The 27,720-nt window shown below is 45.0% G+C and overlaps 2 protein-coding genes across 4 annotated transcripts in view; one reads left to right on the top strand and one right to left on the bottom strand.

The window, feature by feature from the left end:
- The window catches only part of LOC139758690 (COMM domain-containing protein 4), a 77,015-nt gene that overhangs the window by 36,209 nt on the left and 13,086 nt on the right, over positions 1–27,720 (bottom strand). For all 3 annotated transcript variants that reach the window (XR_011714908.1, XM_071680318.1, XM_071680319.1), the window contains exon 2: positions 10,506–10,569. The gene's annotated coding sequence lies outside the window, so the exon portion shown is untranslated. The remainder of the gene's footprint in view (positions 1–10,505; positions 10,570–27,720) is intronic.
- Positions 31–27,484, top strand: LOC139758687 (uncharacterized). Its single transcript, XM_071680306.1, has 3 exons — positions 31–477; positions 21,642–21,817; positions 22,515–27,484. The coding sequence occupies exons 2-3, from the start codon at positions 21,648–21,650 to the stop codon at positions 24,610–24,612; spliced, it is 2,268 nt and encodes a 755-aa protein (XP_071536407.1). The 5' UTR covers positions 31–477; positions 21,642–21,647; the 3' UTR covers positions 24,613–27,484.

The following is a 27,720-nucleotide window of genomic DNA, read 5'->3' on the forward strand; positions in this document are numbered from 1 at the left end:
GGAGGAGGAGGAGGAGGAGGAGGAGGGTGAGGAGGAGGAGGAGGGGGCACCGCACCAGCACCACCCACAACCGCTGGACAGAAGGCACTGAGGACGCCCAGGCCACGCCCCTCTAGGATGCGGGGGAGGTGGGCGTGGTCACCCACGGTGTTGCCATCAGTGGGTCACTTAATAACAAATTTATCACAACACGAAACCACCATTCTACCCAGATGTTAATACCATCCACTGCCAGTAAGACCATAATCACGTTAACTATCGTGACCTAGATCGACCTTAACAGCCTCGTTTGAACCCACTCGGTTCTATCGAGGTATCCGGCACCTGCCGTTGCGCCCCCGGGATGAGGCTGAGTATATAAGGAGAGGCAGGTATGATGCCATCCCATACCATCCCAGTGCTCGTGCCTCGACGACGAAGGCCCGCTCGCACTACACCCGACGCTCGCAGTTCCGCCAAGTCTTGTGACCAGATAAGGTAAGTACCGATCAATTACCCGTGATGGTTGGCTGTCAACCACGATCAGGAACAATCCCTTGTCGCCATGATTCTCTCGAAGTCTCATTTGCATACAGGAAGGTGTGTAGAGTGTGATGATCACATCGGCGGGGATCCGCGTTGCTTTTCTACAACTTGAGACACATCCTCTACTTCTCTAACGTCACTTACAATACCCGAGACGCTTACTTAAATCATTCCTTGTGAGTAGAGAGAGAGAGAGGACCCTCAGACGACGCTTAGTCCGGGCCTGAGAGGGTCGCATCGTCCGGTGCTCCGGAGGTCGCACTCCACCACGTCCTGACTGACAAGACAGACGATCGTGCGACGCGCTGCTCCTGACGTGACCCAGAGCGCGATCGTGCGACGCGCCGCTCCTGACGTGACCCAGTGCGCGATCGTGCGACGCGCTGCTCCTGACGTGACCCAGTGCGCGCGTGTAGCGATCACAACCTCCTCCCTCTCGTTACCCAGTGTATGTAGAAGGCACACAGAGGGAGGGAGGGAGCCATCCCTCTACATACATTTTGCTGCCACACCTGCTACACATCAAGGTCTTGGCTCGCCTGCGTCTCGCTAGCCTTGCGTATATTCTTACTATCTGTTCGCTACTACTCACAGACACTGGCTGGGCCCTCCACCACACCTCAGGCTGGGCCCTCCACCACACCTCAGGCTGGGCCCTCCACCACACCTCAGGCTGGGCCCTCCACCACACCTCAGGCTGGGCCCTCCACCACACCGCAGGCTGGGCCCTCCACCACACCTCAGGCTGGACCCTACACCACACCTCTGGCTGGGCCCTCCACCACACCTCAGGCTGGGCCCTCCACCACACCTCAGGCTGGACCCTACACCACACCTCAGGCTGGGCCCTCCACCACACCTCAGGCTGGGCCCTCCACCACACCTCTGGCTGGACCCTGCACCACACCTCAGGCTGGGCAGTTCAAATGGAGGGAAGGTTCTCAGTGAATATTCCCTCCACCGGAAAAGAATGCTAAATATTCCATGCGGGGGAATAACGCGGAATATTCCCTGTGGGGGAATGACGCGGAATGCTTCCTGTGGGGGAATGTCGGCAGCGCAGTGCACAGCCTGGGTAGGAAACACTCAGGAGGAAACGTCAAATGTGATTTCCTTGTTCCAGTATTACAATGTAACTATAGCTGGCTGTAGAGTTAGCCAGGTCAGGCGCTGGTTAACGATGGAATTCACTATGATCCTGACCTACGGAGAGGCAGGTCAGCCGTGACCCCGTGCCACGTCACTGCAGGTTGGCTGGGGGTCACTGCGAGCACCAACCATGTCGTGGGAAGGACTCAGACAAAATGACCCAGGGAAACTCATGACTCCGTCCTTACCCGAAGACCTTCACAGAGCAGGTCACGAGAGGTCAACCCTACCAGTGGTGGACTGAGGATTACTCTCAGGGGTTGCACACACACACACACACACACACACACACACACACACACACACACACACACACACACAGTACCAGCGCCAACACATGTGAGTCGTTTTCTAAAAGTGAGTCAAGTAATGGATGACAAGATCTGTAATTCATGATGCGCCAGGTTTATGACCCACGCGTCATATATATATATATATATATATATATATATATATATATATATATATATATATATATATATATATATACATAATTTTTTTTATACATCTTCGCATTTCCTGCGTTAATGAGGTAGCGTCATGGGCACATGACTGATCCTTAGATGTTAGATCCTCACTTGGCCTCCTTCTTAGTGCCTTCCTCTGGAAAGTTAAACTGGAAGGAAAAAAATCTCCAGCCCCGCCCCCCCTCCCTCCCACTTTACACGCCTTTTACGAAACGCAGGGAATACGTGGGAGGTACTCTTTTTCCCTTATCCCCCAGGCATAATATATATATATATATATATATATATATATATATATATATATATATATATATATATATATATATATATATACCGGAGCGGGGGGCTGGATATCGTACCCTCCAGGTTTTACTTTTCCAAAAGAGGGAACAGAGAAGGGGCCAAGTGAGAATTTTCTTTCTAAGGCTCAGTCCTCTGTTCTTACCGCTACCTCGCTTATGCAGGATATGGCGAATATGTGTGTGGAAGAATATATATATATATATATATATATATATATATATATATATATATATATATATATATATATATATATATTCCTATGAGGCCACGGGGAAAATGAAACACGATAAGTTCCCAAGTGCACTTTCGTGCAATAATCTCATCATCATGGGAGACACGAGAGAACTATAACAGTCAGTTGATATACAACGAAGATACGTAGCTAGGACGCCATTTGGTAAACATGCGATTGTCCAAGACAATATATATATATATATATATATATATATATATATATATATATATATATATATATATATATATATATATATATATACACACACATAAAGAGGTTATATGAGTCAAACGTGGAGGGGTCAAAGAAAACGAAAAGGCAGAATCATAGATCGAAGGATGCAGTAGAGTGAGCACATCTCACGTTATGACACATCTGAACAGCCCACAGGTCAGGCTTCAGGGAAACACCCACTCTTCATCCATGCATCTTATATACAATGAACATCATGGGAAAGTTTATTCATAAATCATCACGGCCGCCGGTGCGTCATGCGACGAATTGCAAAAAACAAATTCTTTAAAGAAAATATCATGTCTGCAGGGGATACTTGCTTAACTTTGTTTATTCCCTAGGAATTTATTAACCGAAAAAAAAAGTTGGGTTGTGTTTGTGTTGCAGATGACATGTCTCTTTTTAAATCTTGAACTTCAGGTCATGGCCAGAGGAATTAATTTATTTTCAATATGGCGTTAAAATTTACCCAGCACGCTGTCATGGTTGTCCAGTTTGGTGATGTGTGGTGCGTGTGGTAGGTCAGGGGTCAAGGAGACACCGTCCCTCTTGGTTCGTACTTGGTCATTTTCTTGTGGTCATGACCTTCGTCCGCTGTACACCTTGCTTAATTACCCCTCAAAGACGACAGTCAACCACACTTTAAGCACGACTGACCCAGACCTGAGCACGACTTTAACACCTTCATGCACGGCTGCACGACCCTTGAGCACGACCATACGACCCTTGGGTATGATGACTTAGCCTTTGACCTGAGTCTGAAGTCAGGCCTTGGGTGAGGCCATCACACCAAAGGGTCGTACGGTCTCGCTCGAGGGCCAGAAGCCTGAGTGTGTGGAGTATGACCCAGTTCTTGGTCAAGGTGTCCGTCCGATGAATCTCTGTATCTGTCCGAGGTATTGCTGGCTCTACTTCACAACTATTCTCATTTTCTTGGGGGGTTGGCTCACTGCCAACCCGTTGTAACTACAACCTAAATCTACAGGTGGCTGGGGGACGCTGTAGCAACCCTCCGACAGTCAACAGAGTGGGCAAACATCCCAGACTTAGTGAGGAGGAGTGGCACTACATCACCCTCCCTCCTACACCTTGTTATCCCAGGGCCGGGTGGACACTGTCTGGTATTTCGTCACACATTAATACGTGCACTTTCATCCAATCAGCTGCCGGTGTTCGGACTGCACTCCCTGCAGGCAGGTCCGGCGTACGTCATACTATAATGACGGTGCAAATGGCAATGATGTTTACATTTTGGAAGCGGCTTTCACACCTTCCTGTACGTGTGGGTGAACACTGTCTGAGGCCAGACATGTGTCCATCCCTGGGTCTGGCCACAGCCGGGCCTCACGACTAGCCAGTCTCCTGCCCTCTGTGAGCCAGGGGCTGGCGGCTGTCACGTCTCCATCTGGATGATCATCATCCTAGTAGTGCGATAGGATGATATAGCATTTATGGACAGATGATATATGGCAGAAGACCAGAGACCTTAAGGTCGTGGTCTGCAACATCTGCAAAGGTTCCTGTGACCTGGACCATTGTATCAACCTGACGGTGTGACCTGGACCATTGTATCAACCTGACGGTGTGACCTGGACCATTGTATCAACCTGAAGGTGTTGGCCAGATCGTATGTGGGTACCTTACTGCTGAACGGTGAGGGTGGATGCTGACGCTGGCTTGTGTGCTGTCGGACGTGCTCTGTGTCAGCCATGGGTAAACCCTCCCCAGCTCCTCTAGTAAGGGCTGAGGGAACACCAGTAGAGCCCCTCCCCTCCTAAGGGCAGAGGAGATAGCAGCAGAACCCTTGACCCAGTAAGGGCAGAGGGGCTAGCAGAAGAACCCTTAACCCCCCCCCCCCCCCCAAGTAAGGGCGGAGGACGGGGGTGGGTTCCAGCACCGCTGCAGGACCAATATCGACCATTACACGGGTTAAGCCGCCTGGAAATTTATAAATGAATTTCTTGAGGGAGAGCCGGGAGGCCGCCCATCGGCAGGTGGGCGGCCGGGCTGAGGCAAGGATTATGGACGCCGGCCGCCTCCATATATCTTGGTGGTGACCGTCTGGCTCAGGGGCACGGAGGATGGCCCCATGTACGAGAACTGAACTCGACAATGAAGACCTGGGGTTTGTTATGGGCCGCCACCCAGCTTCGAGACTCGAACCTACATCCGATGATTTAAAGCCAGTGGTACTGGAGGAGCCAGCTGGCGTGGGGGACAGGAACGTGCCATTACCGGGTGTCTCTCTCTCGTCCATGACATGCCTCCCCCACGTATCCTCCTGGGCAGGGAACACCCCGCCCTGGCTACCAGGGAGGTAGATTAGGATCACATCTCACAGTTAGGCGGCCACGCCCACGCCCGTGCCCTGGGCGATACAGTCCACTAACAAACCGCCCTTCATCCCTGCGACCCACACTCAACATTCCTCCCCGCCTGCAGCAAGTGTAAACACGTCAGCCGTGAGGAAGAGCCCCTCTCTCTCTCTCTACACACAGATCAGGTGTGACGACCTCTCCTCGTCTCCCGCCAGCACGTCTTTCTCTTCCCGCAACCAAAACGTTTCAAACAACTTCCGTCGTCCAGCATAGTCTTCGCGTCTCCGATTATACGATACTATAAGCTCGTCTCATTACAAAGCAAATGTCTCGCTCTCTTCTCTCCTCCAACTCGACCTTACGAGGCTTTTACTTTCTCTCTGCCGTTCGTAATCGTCCCGCTGATCCCACACGTCCCTCCCAGTAATCTCCTCACGTACGTCCTAAAACGCACCTCACTTCCCGGACACAATTGTGCATAGACAACCACAACCAGTCGTCGTGGCACCTGAGCGAACGCACCAATTCATACACTCACACACCAGCCAGCCCCATCCCCGCCACCTGTGGGACCTCTCATGATTGGGATCCAGTCCTCGTCTTCTGCCGTACGAACAGAATGGAAATCTGCAGCCTGACGGAGCGACAGGGGTCCCGCGGGGGATACTGCCTCCGATTGAGTCGCTAGTTCCATTTCTCAGTTCACAATGATGGTAGGCAGTGACTGCTGGTCCCAGCCCGCCCGGGGACAGATTCGGCCAGGCTCTGGTGTCCCCCTCCAGCAAATCAACCGCGGACGGCTGTATTTTCAGCTTCGACAACAAGGCACATACTGACGGACAAGAGAGAGAGAGAGAGAGAGAGAGAGAGAGAGAGAGAGAGAGAGAGAGAGAGAGAGAGAGAGAGAGAGAGAGAGACTGATGGTCCAAGAAACAGACTGGAGGAGACACAGACATAGAGAGGCAAGAGCCATCAATATGATCAAAGGCGCGATGCAGGCGAAGGCAGAGGAAGCCTCAAGTACGGGCCAGGCCCGGCCGTGTTTATGAAGCACTTCAGCTCTGGCCGCGCCCACAGACCCACCAGGCCCAACATTACTTCAAACTGCCGTCTCACTCACACTCAAACAACCCAATTAAACTGTGCCTAATGGCCAATCATCGGCCATCCCTCTCGAGAGGTGCATACGAATATGAAGCGGTTCAGTTGGACAGCGAACCGTGAGTGATGACGGCGGGAATGAGAGTCAGTGAGAGTGTGTGTGTGTGTGTGTGTGTGTGTCTGGTGCGGCTCTGGTGCGTCGTCCAACGTCTCAACATATCGACATCTACGACCTGACGTGCCACCACACTTTCCATGACCATGAGGAAGGGCGGACCGACTCCCGCCGGCTCATCGGTTCATCTCTGGGACCTGATCAGATGAAGCGCATCCAGACTGTACAGACAGTGCCAGTCACGTCGTATCTATCCTCTCTGTCAATAAGAACATTTGAGTTCATGCCGTTCATAACATTTGTTCTTCAGACTCTTAGAGAACACGTTCTCGCCCTTCCCTCGTTCCCAGCACCACACAAAGCATCAACAAGGATCAATAAGCCTCGTACGTTCCAATATTATTTTTTCTTGCACCTCGAAATGTTCGGGATCGTGCAGACGGAGCTGTTACTTTGAAAAATGACGATTTAAGTCTTCTACTTCTTTCCCACACAATGGGTCGTTAAAGGGGCGGTCTGCCAGGGTAAGACAGACACACACACGGAGGAAAACAAAGATGTCTCCTCCTGACTTGACCTTACGGAGGATCGCATCACATCATCCAGCCGACACACCTCCCTCACCACACAGGGTCCTACTGATCTCCGCCACGCACGTCTCCACCACCTGCTGCTGTGTCATCTCCAGCAATATTTCCACTTGAACCCCACCCATTCTGCACGAGATCTCCCATGCTAGGAGAGGAGGGCTTCTCCTACGGTCTCCAGCACGACCCGAGGAGGAGATAGGGGCGCGTGGCCTGGCCAGGAGAACATCAGTGATACAGCCAGGCAAGTGGCGTCCCACCGCACCACACAAGAACCCGCCTGACGGAGACCATGCCCAGCACGACCCTTGAACGCGGTGGTACGACATGAGGACGACACTACGACCCTCGACCATGGCGGTACGACCCTCGGGGTATATCGGACTGGCCTGGATGTAGGAGAGGGAGAGAGATGTCTCCATGGCTTCCAACCACCGTGAGCGCCACCAACAACGTGTGGCCACGCCAGTACTGGCTGGTGTCCACTCCCTCCCCCAACCATCTCCATATATCATGAAATACAGTTTCAGCTCCTACCTCCAGCTGATCTAATTAATTGTTAATTATTATCATCATTATCATTATTAATAATTTCATGACACACACATCGGCAGGAACCCCCCCCCCCCCCCAACACACAAATACAAGCCACTAATGAATGTGATGTTAACAATGAGCCAATGATCAGGCAACTGCTGATGCAGATTGACTCGCTTGTTTGGTACGCATTTTACAAACTGTAAAACATGTATTCCGCAGACCTGAATGGTCCAGCAAAATTTTACAAACTGTAAATTATGTATTCCTGAGAGCGCAACGGTCCAGTTGATTTACAGACTTACTGTAAACCAAGCAACTAGGTGGCCTGGCTGCTACATTTTCACCGCCAGAGAATTCTGTACTGATTACTGATGAATTTACCACTGGCTGTGGTCTTGGTCGATAAGATAGCGGCCAAGTGAGACATGGTAAGATAGACAGTGGCCAAGTGATAGATGGCAAGATAATATCTAAGTATCTCCCAATCAATCCATCTACCAATCCATATGAATACATACATACATACATACATACATACATATATATATATATATATATATATATATATATATATATATATATATATATATATATATATATATATATATATATATATATATCACCGTCATCATAAATAATAACAAACGCCAGTCAGGATAACAAGTGATGATAAATAACATCAACAGTTAACAATGATAACGAACCATCCGTGGGGGAGGGAGACGGGTCCACCCGTGGGGGAGGCACGCAGGTCCACCCGCAACATAGTAATACAGTTGCAGCCAATTATGTCTTAATTAATATATATTCCAGTCCCATAATTGATGACGGCTGCTTACTATGTATCCCCTCACTATTTACCTGCATATATGGACTCTCAGCCGCCCAGTATATGTGCATCTATCTATTCACCTGTTTACATGTATACGTACTTAAACATTTTATATATATATATATATATATATATATACATATATATATATATATATATATATATATATATACAAACGAACAAACGCCTGAGCGACATACATCCAAGCTGTCACATATAATGTAATGAAACCGTAGCGGGGGACTTTCTCCTGTACGTCTCCCAGTCACCCCGTACGTAGCTACCGTCCATTTCCTCCTCTTTCTCTACTGATTCACTAACAATTCCAGCCCGTCGTCCCATCAGTCACTGCTCTCTTGCTCCTACATGCAAATCCTGGTTGCCGCGTGTCACACGTTACCCATACACGTGTGGGATACCCTCCTATACACCGTGTGCTCCTCCTCCACTTCCACACTTACATTTTTGCTATCAGTCTTGACTTCATCTCTGCTCCTATGGTTGCACACAGGCCCTCGTTTTCCTCGCTTCCTACCAACATCCACCACCAGGCTTTAGGTTCGCCTCCACCAAGAAATGATTCGACTTTTCCACCCCCAGTCCCTCTCAGCACGTCCTCCAGTCCCTCTCAGCACGTCCTCCAGTCCCTCTCAGCACGTCCTCCAGTCCCTCTCAGCACGTCCTCCAGTCCCTCTCAGCACGTCCTCCAGTCCCTCTCAGCACGTCCACATCCAACCACTTCTCCCTTGCATTCCTGTCAGTTTACACATAATCCATTAACGTCCGTCCGTTCCCAAACCCACTCACATATGTAGCATGACAGATGTACCTTTTCTTAAACCAAACATCCCGATCATCGTTCACTTTCCGCGAAAAAAAAAAAATAACCTTCAAGTTTTTCCCAAAATTTCATTCGCACCGGGAACCCCAAGCCTTCCAATTATACCCTCAATTACCACATGACCCATGCTGGTATACAGATCTCCTAACAAAGCGGTGGGCAATTATTTCAATCTGGGGCCAAGAGAAAAGATCACTCTGTGGGCCGTGTAGCATCTATACACAAGGAATGTTTTTGATTATAAGAATAGTCATCCTAGAAGAACAGACACACACACACACACACACACACACACACACACACACACACAGACACACACACACACAGACACAGACACACAGACACACATACACACACACAGAGACACAGACACACACACACACACAGACACACACAGCCCGTGCCACACCTTCCTCCTGCGTCTCTCCTGCTGTGTGTGTGTGTGTGTGTGTGTGTGTGTGTGTGTGGCAGGTAAAAGTTCTAGGCCTCAAAATCAAACGTAACTTTACTCCTGTTGCCTCCTCACCTAAGGCCTCCCGACGACACGATACCACGCCTGACGGTACAGCGCTCACCCACCTCCTACTGCTACACCGCATACATAGATAGATAAGTAGATAGATAAATAGATAGATAGATAGAAAGATAAAGATAGATAGATAGAAATAGATATAGATAGATAGATAAAAATAGATAGATAGATAGATAGATAGATAGATAGAGAGAGAGAGAGAGAGAGAGAGAGAGAGAGAGAGAGAGAGAGAGAGAGAGAGAGAGAGAGAGGTGGTGGGGGGTTGTATGGGTTGTGGTATACCATATTCTCAACAGGGGTCTGGCGGACCTTAACACATCCAACCTTGTTAGGGAAATGATGGCCGATGCGTGGGCGGCGGGCAGGCGTGGGCGGCGGGCAGGCGTGGGGGGTTGGCAGGTGTGGGTGGAGGCCATTCCAAGTGGTGTGTACTTAATGCAGGTCATCAGTCCGATCCCAAAGGCCAGCCTCTGTGATGCATACGGGGAGACTACTGTGGGGAGGTCAGCCATGGTGGGGAGCAACGGTGTGTAGATGGGGAGTGTGCCGAGGGAAGGAGTGTTGTGGGTGTATGACGGTACACAGGCAGGGTGTATAGTGTCCAGGTCTGAACAAGATTTAGAAGGTACTCATACAACACACATCTTGTACATCAAGGACAACTTGTGGAGACTTACCGCTCCAAGATGGCCGGCAACAATGAAGAACTAAAGTCATTTTACTCACCAGTTACTGCCGCTGCTGCCCACGACCCTCCTGGAACGTGTATAGGAAGGTCTGGAAGCAAGACCTGGAAGAGAGAGGGGGGAAAAATGATTTATACATTATGCAGCGCCAACCTTCACGCCTGCATTCTCAGGCCATTGGCGAAACAGCAACCAGAACATTACAAACATCAGGGAACACACGGCTAACTTCCTCAGGCAGAGAGAGAGAGAGAGAGAGAGAGAGAGAGAGAGAGAGAGAGAGAGAGAGAGAGAGAGAGAGAGGGGGGGGGGGGGGGGGGACGACCCGCACACTTGAGGAAACCTACTCCATTATGCCTCACTGAAGTGAGTCGATATATGAATGACATACGCTTGTGAGACACCCGAGTACGACCTCGCGCTCAACCTCAAACCTCAAGGAAGTCCCTGACGGCACTGATCATCCCTCACTACGAGAGGAAACGGAAGATGTGAGAGCGAGAGAGAGGAATGTAGGGGAGCCGTACCCCCCCTGCACGCCACGCCACACACCCACCTAACTCTTCATTCCTAATCTGCATAACTGGATTTCTCGCCAATGCAGGAGACCAAAGACCGTAAATCAGGCGGCTACAGAAAACGCTCTCACTACCTTAAAACATTCTGAGAGAGAGAGAGAGAGAGAGAGAGAGAGAGCAGGAGTGAGCCACAACAGAGGACAATCGTCTGGCTCATGCAGGAAAGTAAGTTGCCATGGCTCAAGAGGCCAGAATGTACCTCCATCCAGACACAGACACTGCACGGTACATGTAGTTGTACTGCAGGAGATACAGGCGTGCGGTACATAACCTCTCAGTAAGGTACAGGGACTGTAACATCATTGAGACTGGGTTCTCCCTGTCTCAAAGAGAGGATGTGGCACCGCTGGGCAACATGGTTGGTCCCAGGCTGTTCCTCACCTTCCCCAGGCGCCACACCAACACTACTCCCTCTCTCTTCTCCAACGACAACATACGTGATGCATCTCGATACAACGGCCAGCAGCAAGATGAAAATGAAGTGATTCTTGAATCTGCCTTCCAGCGCAGCCAGCGACGTGTGTGGACACCTCATTTCGTGTGTCCGGGGGAAGTACGTACACCTTAATTAACTAATTGTTCATTAATTTCAGAGATCGATCGATCTCTTGCTGAAAGTTAAAGTCTTGACTTCACTTTCTGGTGGCAAACTCGTTAAGGAAAGTCGTAATGATAAGCTCTGAACTAAATATAACATAAAGATATGTCGTTATGTATTTTCATTGTTCATATAGATGGGCGAGCCAACCACAGACCTGTGTGTGTGTGTGTGTGTGTGTGTGTGTGTGTGTGTGTGTGTGCGTGGGGCAGGACCTGAGGGTAAACCTTGCCTGGTAATCTCAACATAATTACCACAGGATAAAACTAATCTACCAGCCTCACATTTTACACAACACAAGCACGATTTTCCCTCCTTCACCGTGAAGTAACTTAACACGTATCGACATGTACCATCTCCTGGCCCGGTACACACCTGGCTGCTCGACATGTACCGTCTTCTGGCCCGGTACACACCTGGCTGCTCGACATGTACCGTCTCCTGGCCCGGTACACACCTGGCTGCTCGACATGTACCGTCTTCTGGCCCGGTACACACCTGGCTGCTCGACATGTACCGTCTCCTGGCCCGGTACACACTTGGCTGCTCGACATGTACCGTCTTCTGGTGATTGCTATCTAGGGTAAAGAGCGACCTCTAACCTCACGCCACCTGATGCATTGCATGACCCAAAACCCCTTGGAGAATTTGACCACATCTGGTCAGTCCACATCCTCTCTACAGCGACCGTGTTAACCCCGTGTTTACCACAGTACGACCAACACATAGATGACTGTATGTTAGTATGTATGTGAGGGTTGTATGTTAGTATGTATGTGAGGGTTGTATGTTAGTATGTATGTGAAGGGTGTATGTTAGTATGTATGTGAGGGCTGTATGTTAGTATGTATGTGAGGGTTGTATGTTAGTATGTATGTGAAGGGTGTATGTTAGTATGTATGTGAGGGTTGTATGTTAGTATGTATGTGAAGGGTGTATGTTAGTATGTATGTGAGGGTTGTATGTTAGTATGTATGTGAAGGGTGTATGTTAGTATGTATGTGAGGGTTGTATGTTAGTATGTATGTGAAGGGTGTATGTTAGTATGTATGTGAGGGTTGTATGTTAGTATGTATGTGTGGGTTGTATGTTAGTATGTATGTGAGGGTTGTAAGTCAGTATGTATGTGAGGGTTGTATGTTAGTATGTATGCGAGGGTTGTATGTTAGTATGTATGTGAGGGCTGTATGTTAGTATGTATGTGAGGGTTGTATGTTAGTATGTATGTGAGGGTTGTATGTTAGTATGTATGTGAGGGTTGTATGTTAGTATGTATGTGAGGGTTGTATGTTAGTATGTATGTGAGGGTTGTATGTTAGTATGTATGTGAGGGTTGTATGTTAGTATGTATGTGAGGGTTGTATGTTAGTATGTATGTGAGGGTTGTATGTTAGTATGTATGTGAGGGTTGTATGTTAGTATGTATGTGAGGGTTGTATGTTAGTATGTATGTGAGGGTTGTATGTTAGTATGTATGTGAGGGTTGTATGTGAGGGTTGTATGTTAGTATGTATGTGAGGGTTGTATGTGAGGGTTGTATGTTAGTATGTATGTGAGGGTTGTATGTTAGTATGTATGTGAGGGTTGTATGTTAGTATGTATGTGAGGGTTGTATGTTAGTATGTATGTGAGGGTTGTATGTTAGTATGTATGTGAGGGTTGTATGTTAGTATGTATGTGAGGGCTGTATGTTAGTATGTATGTGAGGGTTGTATGTTAGTATGTATGTGAGGGTTGTATGTACGTATGTAAGGGGAGACATGTAGAGGTCTAGATGAAGGTTGAGGCTCCCCTACCGTGAGTAAATCATTTAGTGAAGGAATCTGTCAGATCCAATAATGGAGTTCATGACGTCCCCAGCCAGGCTGGTCGCCAGGGCCTACACCTGACCCCCTCCACCACCCGCCTCACAACCACTCCCCCACACAGGGCAGGGGACCAACAACCCTTCCACGCGTGAACCTCAGAAAATTCAAGAACCGACAGTTTCACTCCAGCAAGACAAACTTTCTCACACGTAGTGGCCTTCAGCAGCACTGCCCCCCCCCCCCCCCCCCCCCCCCTCTGCTGCAGCCAGTCCCTTTTACCTCAGTTGGTGGGGACACGGGAACTGTCGCAGTCACCCTGGCTTCGCTCCACACGACACTGCCACAGGTCATGTGATCTGTTCGTCCACCCGGAGGCATGACCCAGCCAGCCCTGGACACCTCACCTGCACACACCCTCACAACTCATGTTTTATTCGAGACCAGCTTCATCCCTGAGGCTCATCTGCCCCTCACTGTCCTCCCTTGTGGGTACAGCCAACAGCCTCTCATCGTTCAGCACACACACACACACACACACACACACACACACACACACACCTCCCACCATATGTGCCTCGTGCTGCCCTCCTGCACTGTATGACACAACCACCTGTCCATCTGGCTCCCGTGCCATCGACCATGGCCCTGACCCCTAGTCATCGCCGCCAGAGCCACATTGTGGACATGTGGCCTCTCCAGTATAGCATTAAATTCAGGTCTGCTCCGGGGTGATCTCCACCAGCGTCAGTACAGCTGACACAAACACTGCAAGCATGTCCTCTCTATCCTGCTACTATATATATATATAATGTGCGTGTGTATGTGTGTGGCTATACATGAGGTATGTAAGACGCTGGTGAGCACATCAGAGAGGAGAGCGGCGGTAAAAGCCAGAGGGACGTGATGCGCACGTTAAGGTCCGGCCGCCGGCCGTGTGAGGTAAACAAAGAAGGCATCGGGCCAGAGTGGTGTCCACAGCCGGCGGGCCGGCCTGGTCGCCGCTCTTGTTGCCTAAGAAAACTCCCACCACCATCCCTGCCAACAATACCATCACCCCCTGCCAACAATACCACCACACCTGCCAACAATACCACCACACCTGTCAACTGAGCGTACCTCCCTCCACTCCTGTCATCACTTTCCCTTGTATTATGCTGCCTCCTTGCTCATGAGTTCACCACTGTGGGCACTCGTGGTGTTGGGGGAACGAAGGTGAGTTTTGCCTCCTCAGACAAAACAAAATAAATCGACCCCTCAGGTTAGTTACCTCGACACAAACATTCTGAAAAGCTACGAATAAGAATCAAGGAAAAACATAGTACGTTGAGTTAGTGATGACAAGCATTCCTTCATGCGTTTACGAAAGATACCGCACAACTTCAGCGCCCATATGGCGCGGACTTCACGCGCTCTGCGTAAAAACCACCCATTCTAAGTCTCCCTGAGAGAAATTCCACCGTACATGAAGGCTCCGCCTCCTTCCCTTCTAAATCTCCAACGCTGGTGCTATAACAGCTCACAGAAACACGCGACTCTGTAAACGCAGAAACACTACTTGGAGAGGAAAACACGAGAACCCTGAGCGCTTTCGCGTACTGCCACATCTTCAGAGGACTAGAGAGAGAGTACGAGAGAGTAAGAGAGAGAGAGAGAGAGAGAGAGAGAGAGAGAGAGAGAGAGAGAGAGAGAGAGAGAGAGAGAGAGAGAGAGATTTAATTACTTTTCTTCCTCTACTTTAATGACCTTGACCACCCTAGAAAATCTACTGTTGAAATAGAGGAAGATTGTTCGTAGTATTTTCTAGATTGTGAGATCCTACAGGGTTGGGACAAATTCAAAATTTAATGTATTGCGATCCGCTATAAATAACTGTTTACATTATCATTATTCATACTGTATACTACACGTCATGTTGGAGGATATATAGTAGCGGCTGCCATACAAACTCGTTCCTTTGTCAACTCGCAATGTATATAGAAGTGTCGATATTTATAGATCATAAGGATTCCAATCACCTGACATTGTCATGTACCAGCAAAACAAACAGCCTAGGAATTTACTTGCCCATAATTCACCACTTTACAAAACCCGCAGACAACAACACAAGAGCCAGACTCACGAACCATAGCCCACTAACATATCAAAAGGTCTACGGACCGAACAACCCACATTTTATTAACAAAATAAATTCTTTGTATCTTGTCTGGCATCTGCTGGCTAGAGAGAAAGAAAGCTATGAATATATTCCCATTCTATCAGTAAGGAAGTCTTAGACAAAATGTTGTGGTTATATTTCCACTTTCGGTCATTCCTAGGAAAAGCAGATTACCCAGGAATTTAGTCAGTAGCGTCTCTACCTGTGTTTATCACGTGTAAAGTTACGACAGCGACAGCAGAAGTGAGTGAACATTTAACTGAGACAACATTACGAATCGTCATTGTGTGCGTCCCGCTTCAAATTGTGAGAGTTTAGATGTGTTGTAAGATCATTTGATTCCCAGCACAGATGATGAGGGACGTGGCGTTCTCATAACTACCACAAAACCATCAAACCGTTTCATCCCTGGACTTAACGAAGGTGGGACACCCTCCCCGCCAACGACAACCCACACAATAGTGCACCAGGCGAGCAGAATGCCGCTCTGTACCTCACGAAGCTAACTCTTGTGTCATGTCCGACGTGCGTGGGACGTGAGACGACTTGATTAACATGTAACTTAAGGAATCCACGAATGTACACACAGGACAGCTTACTGCCCTGTATATGTTAAGAAATGCAGATGAATTTCATTCCAGTGTGGACGACAGCATGATGGATTCTACTCAAATTTACGAACAGTAAACATCGAATCTTAAAGAAACTCTGGCCGTAAATATATCACAGAGGAAACAATAGCAGCATGAAAGGCGTCAGCCATCAATCTCCATTAAAGACAGTAGCGCCACCCACCTCCCACCACCACCACGGGAAACATTTACTTGCATCTTACGCCAGTCACTCTATCCGCGTGAACAAACAAACAAAAAACAAACAATACCCCGGGAAAAAATTCTGACTCAGAAGAAAACTCGATCAGTGAAGTCGACCGGAACGACGTATTGCATTCAGATGTATCTATCTATCGTTCAAAGGATATGGATATTATTGCCGATCTGTTTTTCCATCCTGGCCGGGAACACCCTGACGAAGGCGGGAGCACTCCCGGCGGGGCCTCATGGGGCTTCTGCTCGAGCTGAAACTGGACCTGGTCGGGGAAAATAGCCCCACAACTGGAACTGATCGGACACGTGGGAAGGAAATACTGGGAAGTGTCTGTAACACAAACCTTAGAGACGGACACCACTCGTGTTCACACACACACAAACCCATTATGGCTTCGTGGGAGGTGATCAGACACTGGGTGTCCGGTGGTGTGAGGCAGTGACGTACTTCCCTGAAGACGACAGTACCTAACCAAGGTAAGATGGCTGGGACAGTACGGGTCAAAGGTCAGCAGTAATAGCCACGTTACCAACACACCAGCATCAACAAACGATCGTCAGCAGTAGCCCAGAGTCAGCAACAGCCCAACGTCAGCGGTAGCCCAGAGTCAAAAACAGCCCAACGTCAGCGGTAGCCCAGAGACAATAACAGCCTAACGTCAGCAGTGGCTCAGTCAATAACAGCCTAACGTCAGCAGTAGCTCAGTCAATAACAGCCTAACGTCAGCAGTAGCCCAGAGTCAACAACAGCCCAACGTCAGCAGTAGCCCACAGTCAGAGTAGCCCAGCATCAGCAGCAGCCAGGGTCAGGCAGCAGCCAACCATCTTCAGCAGGTTTAGACCAGCATCAGCTGTATGTCTTAATGTCTGACTTTTTCCGGGTGTATACAAGCCACTGTCTGTTTGTCTACCACCAGGTGTGTGTGTGTGTGTGTGTAGGTGGGTGGCTGTGCGTCAGCGTTCGTCTATAAATCACTACGGCTCTTCAAGACACCTTTCCATACTTCCCGCCTAGATGGTCTTGAGGAAACTACGCCACAAAGGGCCTTGTGGGCGAGCAAGAGGGACTTCGATGGTGGAAATACTTTTATTTATCTTTCTCTGCCTGGGGTACGGAGATAGGTGGATCCCGCGTATCTGGGGAGGGGAGCAGGGGAGAGCATGTGTGTCTCATGTGGAAGAGGGCCGGGTAGGGATCAAGTGTTTGTGTTTGGTTATGTTTGGTGAGGAGCGAGGCAGGCTGGCCGGCCGGCTGGAGCACACACAACCTACCGTCCCACACCTGCTGTTATCAGCAGCATCGACACAGTGGCGTATCTAGGGTATGGCAGGGAGGGCAGGTGCCCTGGGCGCCACTTGAAGGGGGGCGCCACTCAACAGGTTTGGTTTTTGACCTATGTTACCCGATTGACATTTTCAAATGTTTGGTTTTGTGAGACAAAAAAGAAACGGTTACTTTCCAACTATAGTAATATTTTGCCACTATCAGTTGCATTACCGCTTCTACTTTACAATTTTGACCAAATAAGCCTTTAAGTCTTTGAGAGTTTATATAAATTTAAGTTTGGCCTACCTCCTGAACAGTTTACAATTACACTATATATTTCTATATAAATCCACTAAATGTACATTTTTTAATCAAGCCAGGGGCGCAATTTCAGTGCTTGCCATAGGCGTTATTTCCCATTGATACATCGCTATTTGTTTCGAAATTGAAAGATAAGATATTCAGACACTTCTATACTTGAAATAATCATTGAACATATATGATAATGCTCTCAGTTGCCGATTCATACCCAGTAAATACGATGCAAAGTATCAAAAAACATTCTAAAATTGACTTCAATTAACAGCTTAATTGCATGTCGTAATGACGACTAAACGATATTTTACCAGATTTGTATTCAGAATGAAAAATACTTCTCATAATGAGTCTTTAAAGGAAATCTACTTTTCTGAGAAAAATACCAAGAATTGAAGGTAATAGTTCAGGGTATTTTTTTAGCTCAAAAAACTTTTTTTTGTTTCAGAACTGAAACATGAGATATTCAAACACTTCTATACTTGAAAAAAATCAAGAAAAATATATAATGCTCTGAGTTACCGATACATACTCAGTAAATACGATGCAAAGGAACAGAAATATTCTAAAATTGACTTCATTTAACAGCTCAATTGAGTGTCATTAAGAGGACTAAACGTTATTTCAACACCAGATTTGTATTCAGCATGAAAAATACTTCTTACAATGAGTTTATACAGGAAACCTTTTTTCCGAGAAAAATACCAAAAATTGAAGGTATTTTTTGGCTCCAAAAACTTTGTTACAAAATTGAAAGATAAGATATTCAAACACTTCTATACTTGAAATAATCATCAAAAATATATCATAATGCTCTCATTTACCGATACATTTCTGCAAAGGAGCAGAAAATGTTTTGAAATTGACTTCATCTAACAGCTTCTGATGCACGTCACTGGTTTAATGAGCGCTGACTGACTTACTAAAACGTAATATACCCTAACAACGTAATTATACTTTTCAGTGATGCACTAAGTCACGCAGACACATCAGGATGCGATGATAGACACACTTTTGTGAGATAACAAAGAAACTCGCCTACTTTGCAACTATAGTAATAACTGCTATCAGTTGCATTACCGCTTCTACGTTACAATTTTGATCAAATAAGTCTATAAGTCTTTAAGAGTTCATACAAATCTAAGTTTGGACTAACTCTTCAACGGTTTATAATTACACTACATATATTTTTTTTTTTTTTTTTTCCCAAAAGAAGGAACAGAGAATTGGGCCAGGTGAGGGTATTCCCTCAAAGGCCCAGTCCTCTGTTCTTAATGCTACCTCGCTAACGCGGGAAATGGCGAATAGTTTAAAAGAAAGAAAGATATTTTTGCATACATCCACTGTATGTACATTTTCAATCAAGCCAAGGGCACAATTTCAGTGCTTGCCATAGGCGCTATTTCCCCTAGATAAGCCACTACAACAATAAAACTGACAACAGCGTCACTAGCAACACAACGCAAAATTAGCATACGTAACATTACCACTAACAACACCAACAACAGAAACAACATCACGAGCAAGAAGAGCAACAACAACAGTAAGAGGTGAGGAGGAACATTAGAGAAGCATCATGGCCGCACACTATCCGTCATACCTACACACACACACACACACCGGTAATGGACTGTGGCACTCGTATATACACTTCTCTTGTCCCACACTGTTGTCGTGTCTCCTCCGCACACACTGACACAAACACTGACACACACATGACATTAACACACACACAAACGTGGATATACCTTCTCATATGACCTGCACCGACGTCTGATTGAAATGCATGCGAGGTGAACTTCGCCTAAATATGGGAACTTACGAGGGTACAGGACGACGAAAGCAATCTCCTTACCCTCTGGGTAAACTAAGTTATATGATAACTTTTTCTAGAGACTGACCTATTTAGCATAGTAATTCACCGTAAGACACGGCATTTTCTTACTCCCTGACATCTGATGCACGTCAATGATTTAATGAGCGCTGACGGACTTACTAAAACGTAATATACCCTAACAACTTAATTATACTTTTCAGTGATGCACTAAATTATGTAGACACATCAGGATGCGATGATAGACACACTTCCACTATCATTACCAGAGATGGGAACTTTGTTAAATGACGAACCGAAGACAAAGGACGATGCATGGCAGGACCCCGTATCTTTATCGCCAGGCCACAGCTTCACCCGCCGCTCTTCGCTCATCCAAGAAATCAGATTACCCAAACCTAACTTCGTTCCACCGGCCCGCCAATCTACGGAAAATGTCCTAGTTGTGTCAGTACGAGAATTTTGCCTTTGGTTTACATGTAAATCACCTGAATCAACTCCCAACAGCATTAGTATTATCATAATGATGGTGAGGGTGGAGGAGGAAGCGTTACCTCCGTTAACGCCACGACTATCAAGGTCACCGTCTTGCCTTCCCGTCCCAGCCCTGACAACGCCTCGGAGCAGACACTGCTTCACAACCTGGGGTTACATCGGGTAACACAGAACATATCCACAATTACCTATTTGTCCTATGCTGCCCGCATTCACGATTTTCTCTACTTCATTCCGTGTTATGTCCTACGATTGTTTTATCCCTATATCTTTCGAAAACCTGTTCCTACAAGACAGGTAAAAATCTAAGCAACAAAATATATATTCAGCCTTTACAATTACAGAAATATATTTAGAAAAACTTGGTAACAAACTATTTTCTTCCAGCGTCCTTAAAATCCTACATACGGACAATTTTGAGAAAATATGATTTGACACCGCGTTGTTGTTCTAAAAACAACTTTTCTGGAAAATCCGGAATTCCAATAACATTCTGTATTCATGGCTATGGAGACGTCAAACATGTCTTTTTCCAAAATGAATTCGTACACTGAAAGATGCCTCTGCTACGAAATGGATTTCTTTTCATTATCACTGACTTCAAGGCGCAGCGTCTAGCGTTATCTATATTAGTGAACTGTATTGGAAAAAAAAAAAAAGGGACCTGCAAGATCATTTCCATTCATGTCTTTTATTTCACGACAATTTAATCTGGTGTCTCGATGATCTAGGTAAACGTTATTCCACATACGATATCTACAAATCAGTATAACATATGAAAACCTCACCCAAGTTCCCCTAACAAACGACATTTAACCTTATTCTTAAAGTGATTTGAAATAATAATTAGTTGTTACAGTCGAGTGTTAAGATCCAATTGTTGTGAGGTTTGTATACAGACCTGAATACGTTCGGACATAACCGCGAATGAAATGTCGTCTTTGGCGAGGCTGTACCACTGGAGTATAGACTCTTCAACAGAACTGTGTGGAGGCATTAACACCCCACAAATACTGAACCTTGCTTGCCAGCCTCACGTTGTTCAATACCTAATTCCATGAACTGCGACTATAATCCTTAAACTCCTTTCTCGTTGTCCTTTTAAGTCCATTATGAAACCAAACGTTTGTGTGTTAATAAAGAAATCAAATTTACCTCTGATTCGGATGACCAACGAACTATTCTTAAATCTTCGGGTTCATAAACTGCTTCAACAATAAACTAATCAATAAACATTTTCTGCTCTCTACTTGCCAGTTATTTAACTGCTCTATAAACCTTGCACAAAATTTGTTTCAGGTGGTGATGGTAACGTGGAAATGGGGCGCGTGGTTGTGGCTAACTTTCAGCGCGGCCACCTTGGTGCCCGCCCAGGCCTTGATGGAAGAGAAAGTACAACACATAGTTGTCCCTCAGCATGAACAAGAGCAGCCCTGTACCCAGCAACAACTTCCCGCCCATACCTTCACTCTGCAGTAGGAATGATTCTCCTTTAGAATACTGTAACATTTTTTCATGCTTAATTACGCAAGTGTCCATATGTAGTCAACTCTTCAGTTACAAAGTACAGGAATTCCCTGATTTTTCTACTCGGCTTATTATTTGCTCGCAAGCAGAAGTTTAATTTTCCCTTCATCCCTGCTCACCAAAAGAATTATCTATGCATATACAACTTATAAGAAACAAATTTTACATTCACAAAAAGTTTCCATTTTATTACACCATTTCCTATGACGAGAGTACAAGAAGCTGACCCTCTCCCTCCTCATTCCCCTTCCAAAACTATCAATCTACCCGAGAAATTTATTCATATGCAAATGAAAAGACTATACAGGCACCAAGTATGAATTATGTACACGTGTATATATGTATATGTCTGTGTATGTATATATATGTATACGTTGAAATGTATAGGTATGTATATGTGCGTGTGTGGATGTGTATGTATATACATGTGTATGTGGGTGGGTTGGGCCATTCTTTCGTCCGTTTCCTTGCGCTACCTTGCTAATGCGGGAGACGGCGACAAAGTGATTCCCTCTTTTATCAGTCTCTTTCTTCCTGGACTTGCAGCATAAGTACTGTAACCTTCTACTGTGCAACATCCTCCAATAGACAATAATAATATCCACTTTTCTAGGCTGCATTTAACCTGGATATTTCTTCTTTCAGGTCACAACCTGCTCCCAAAGATGGTGAGCTAAAGCGTGCTTCGTTTAATCCATGGGGTAGTAAACATTCTGACTCCATCTTTCCTGCTGTTCTCACCTATGACTTCCTAAACAAGCCCACCAACAGGAGAAACCTTTTAGTACCATGGGCAGGGAAACTTGCTACTGGGTACATTGTGGGAGATGCTAGCCCACAAATTCTTAAGGGAAATTTGACTCCTTATATAACAATACTAAGTGAGGCCGGAAAACCATATGCTGCTAAGCAGGAATCCTTTGCTACCTGGGGGAATAATCAAGGATCCCATACACCTGATAGTGGCAATGAAGAAATCTGGACTGAGGATGAACCATCAAATCTGTTTTTGGTGGATGAAAATTTGCCAATTGCTGCTGTGAATCACATGAGATACAAAAGAGAGGCTGAATCAAGGTCCTATGCAGAAGTTCCAGTAAAAAGAGAAGACTTACATGATAAGGCATCTCCTGCAGAAGATGAAAGCAGCAACCCTGTATCAAAAGATGCTCAGTCTCGAGTAGATATACCTATTGAGGCAAAGAGAGTAAGATTCAGTGCTTGGGCTGGTAAGCGTTTAGATCTACAAGCCATTCAAAATGTTGTGCGAAAGTGGATGGAACATAAACCCAGGATGGCAGAAAGAAGGGCTTTTAATGCTTGGGCAGGGAAGAGATCAGATAGAAGCCTTGAACATATAGAAGATAAGAGAAAATTTAGTGCCTGGGCTGGAAAAAGGTTTAATGATGATACTAATCAACATAGTCTAATGAAGAAGACTAGATTTAGTGCTTGGGCTGGCAAGCGGTCAGAGGAAATCACACCAGAGGAAACAAGTACAATTATTTGGACATCCACAGATGGAAGTTCCCAAAGAGGCACAAATGATGACCTAAAGAGAACTTTCAATGCTTGGGCTGGTAAGCGAAGTAACAATGATGACAAACGGCATGCTTTCAACGCATGGGCTGGCAAGCGAAGTGACACCGATGATAAACAACAATCTTTCAGTGCATGGGCTAGTAAGCAAAGTAATAATGATGACAAACAGCAGCCTCTCAATCCATGGGCTGACAAGCGAAGCAACACTGAAGAGAAACGACAAGCTTTCAATGCATGGGCTGGCAAACGGAGCAACAGTGATGAAAAACGACAAGCTTTCAGTGCATGGGCTGGCAAGCGAAGCAACAATGACGAAAAACGACAAGCTTTCAGTGCATGGGCTGGCAAGCGAAGCAACGACGATGAGAAACGACAAGCTTTCAATGCATGGGCTGGCAAACGGAGCAACAGTGATGAGAAACGACAAGCTTTTAATGCATGGGCTGGCAAACGAAGCAACAATGATGAGAAACGACAAGCTTTCAATGCATGGGCTGGCAAACGGAGCAACAATGATGATAAACGACAAGCTTTCAGTGCATGGGCTGGCAAGCGAAGCAATGATGATGATAAACGACAAGCTTTCAACGCATGGGCTGGCAAACGAAGCAACAATGATGACAAACGACAAGCTTTCAATGCGTGGGCTGGGAAACGAAGTAACAATAATGGTAAACGACAAGCTTTCAATGCATGGGCAGGCAAGCGAAGCAACAATGATGTTTGGGCTGGTGAGCAAAGTAATGTCAATGATGAACAACACGCCTTCAGTGCATGGGCTGATAATCAACGAGCTTTCAATGCATGGGCTGGCATGCAGAATAACAATGATAAACGCCAGTCTTTCAGTGCATGGGCTGGAAAGCGAAGTAAGGCTGATGAAAAAGAAGTGTTCAATTCATGGGCCAGCAGGAGGGATTTACAGAGGGAAGATGAAATTGATATAAGACCTGAAAGGAGACCTACTTTTGGTGCATGGGTAGGCAAAAGAAATAACAGATGGCAATATGAAGGTAACTCCCAAGAAATCTCCGATATTCTTCAACATTTACACAAGCAGGGTCAAGAACTCTTCCACAAAAAAGCATATATAAACAGCTGGGGTGGTAAGTGGGTTCCTTTCAGCAACTGGGAAGGAAAAAAGTCCAATCTAGTCTCTGGAGACAGTCAATTAACTGATTTAGTTTTAACACAACTCTAGCCTGTATCTGTAGAGATCTGTTAACCATGTATCATGTTTTTGAATGTTTTCATCCTATCTACTTTCTTCAGCTGTCATATTTGTTCTGGTGTTAAATCAAAAATGTGAAGATACTTCACATAACTGAAGTTTATACTATGACTAATGTGGAACTAGTGGATATGATTATTACATTTCTTAAAACTTAATTTTTTATACAATTCTAGCAACACAGACACAAACAAAGGCACCTTCAGGCAGGTTTCTTGACAACAAATGTTTTGTCAACTGAAATATTATACCTAGCCCAAATTGTCATTAAAATTCAGTGTACCATTTCAGGAAGGAAAAGGCAGATTTACAATATTAAATCCTCCTACTGAATCAGTTTTCCAATGGCCCACACAGTGTCCTTCGAAGAAATAACATCCATTTACTGATTTCAAAGCATACTATTAAACAATGAAACTTATGAGACAAGCTTATAAATGTTAAAATCAACAAGCCATACTTCACTCATACCAACTCCTTTCCTGCCTCCCTCAAGTGCCCATAACATACAGGTATAACTTGCAACCTGGCTGCAGACACTATAGCACAACTAACGAGAGAAAAGACTAGTGATGCTTATTTTCTATTCACTCCATGGAATTTGATCACTGTGTTAAACATCAGTTTTTGTTTGAAACTTCATATAGTGACACAACACATCTTTGTTATTTTCATTTGCTGGCGATTTATTGAGATTTCTTTTATAACACTGTTCTCAGTTTGGGGTCCTTCATCTGGCATATTAATTCCTACACAAAAGTAAGACCATCACACCCAACCACAGTCTATTTTCAGTTTGTTAATAAACAATCTTCTGTTTTACACTATCTTTAATTACCTATCATTTTTTCATCACCCATGATAATGTTCACAACTGCTTATCACACGAGCATCCATATCAATTATTCTTATCATTACAGTAAATCCAATATGAAGTAACCACAACTCAGAGATCTACATTAATCTTGTCTTGCACAGTATCTACATTTAATTATCATTCATATATCTTGACAAGAAGTGTCCACAACTAGCAAACAAGAATCTTGTCAAAAACCACATTTCCTTCCATGAAATATCCATAAAAATAGTTTCATACCACATTAGGTCTTACAGACAATAATAGTCACTTTCTGACTTCCTTTTCTTCATTGAGAACCTCAACATCTCTGCACCCTGATTAACCAAAGGTTCTTGCACAGAATGGATCAGCCCAAATCTTAAGATTCTATTTTCCAAAACATAATTATGAAATACCTTAATAACAAGTTTAGTCCAAGATCTATTTATCAAACCTGATTATCAATGAAAACCTGATTAACTGAAAAAAATCATCTATGACCTAATAGCCCAATCATAACTGTCATATACCTAACAACATCAAAATTATCCACAACACCCCCAATTTGAAATCAATATCAAGAACTTAACTAACAAGGATCAAGCTTTTACAGAACCAGGCCAACCAGGACTAAGAAGTGTATTACAAATCCAGACGCTAAAATCTAATCAATTACATATTCATTACTTTACCAGAATCTTAGTATCCAAAGCAATAATCATCAGAGCTAAGTCAAGGTATCAACACCAGTTATGAAAAGCAATTACAATCAAAACAAGAAGTCCTTCATAAAGCTAGCCATAATTTCCAAAAGCAGATATTTCCATGAATTTCAACGACATTCAGAAAATATCATTCTCGAATACAGACACATCAAAATCCAAGTAACAAAACTTAATAACTCAAAAAATTGCAGTTCCAATTGAGGGGTGACATTTGATAACAGACTGTAGAAAAACAGCCATCCTTGATAAAAGCCACCATCAACAACTATCAAGACAGCAAACACCTATAAAGGCAAAGATCACAGGCAAAAAAGTACTTTCTTGTCACTTCCTAACATTAGCACAACTTGGCTCAGTACCATTCATATGTTCTCAAGTTTCCAAATATTTTGATATTTTTAAGATGGTCTGTGACACACTTGCTGTTTATCTACTTTATAAACACACCTGGGTACTTATCACCTCAATATGCTAATGAGATAATGATTAATTTGTTTGGCCATATCCCTGCTTTAAAAGTGTTCTGGTTGTGCAGGTATAGAGTCTGCTCGGTTGTTTGTTTTCATTAAGTATGTGTTTCAGTCCACCACATATTCTTACTAATCCAATGACCACATCATATATCAAGTCTGTAAAATTCTTGAACAACTTTTGTATGTTGCACCTGCGTCATCTACCAGGGTGGATCAGTGGTACACATGGAGTGATTGAGAGTTGTTTTGCTCGGTATGTTACTGGTTGGTGCTGCCATTCCTCAAGGAAGGCTGGCCTTGAGGACTGTGGTCATCAGTCTGTGATACTGATGCATGGCCAAACTTTTATACTGTAGTTGGGTTTGCATTCAACTCAATTTAGTGACATTTTTTGAAGATACCATGAATTTCCACGAAGGGTTCTCTTGCTCCATTTTCCTTTTTTTCCCTATTAGAATCCAAAATCAAAATTCTTTCTTAAACTTATAATAACGATAAGAAATATCATTAACTGATAAAATTGAGAATAATGAAGTGTCTGTAGATATACAGATAAATAAATCTAATCTTAAACTTTGTATATTGTGGAAAAGCAAATCTTCCATCAAATAATTAAATTCAAAAAGTTGCTTAGTTATCAAAACTTGACCCTATCATCAAAAACTGGGTTTTTTTTGCAAAATTTCCTCAATATAGATGACAAACATATGCACATAGCTTTAAAAATGGTTATATGAAATGTCACCACTGTTTGATTTAAAGCACTTGTATATTGCTAAAAAATTTTGTTCTTCCATAACCATACAAGCTCGGAAAATTGAGGTGAAGATTATTCACGTGTACTTTCTTGAGACAATTAATTAACTTCAAATACCATTCATTTACTCTATTCCTAATATTTCACAGACAAAAAAGACTAATGGCACTTCAGTGGAATCTGAATTCTAATTATCCTCATTCAGTAAAATAAAAATCCTGGCTATACAGCTTCAAGTTGGTGTGAAGCCTGATTATCTAAAGTCTGACAAATACTAATCCTGAT

This window comes from Panulirus ornatus, chromosome 31 (genome assembly GCF_036320965.1).
Source record: "Panulirus ornatus isolate Po-2019 chromosome 31, ASM3632096v1, whole genome shotgun sequence".
In the NCBI taxonomy this organism is placed as follows: domain Eukaryota; kingdom Metazoa; phylum Arthropoda; class Malacostraca; order Decapoda; family Palinuridae; genus Panulirus; species Panulirus ornatus.

What these genes read in the sequence shown, in the direction of transcription:
- LOC139758687 (XM_071680306.1), top strand. Translation starts at nt 21,648, where the DNA reads ATGGTAACGTGGAAATGGGGCGCGTGGTTGTGGCTAACTTTCAGCGCG. An exon ending in GCCCATACCTTCACTCTGCA is followed by an intron (nt 21,818 to 22,514) that starts GTAGGAATGATT and finishes TTCTTCTTTCAG; the next exon opens with GTCACAACCTGCTCCCAAAG.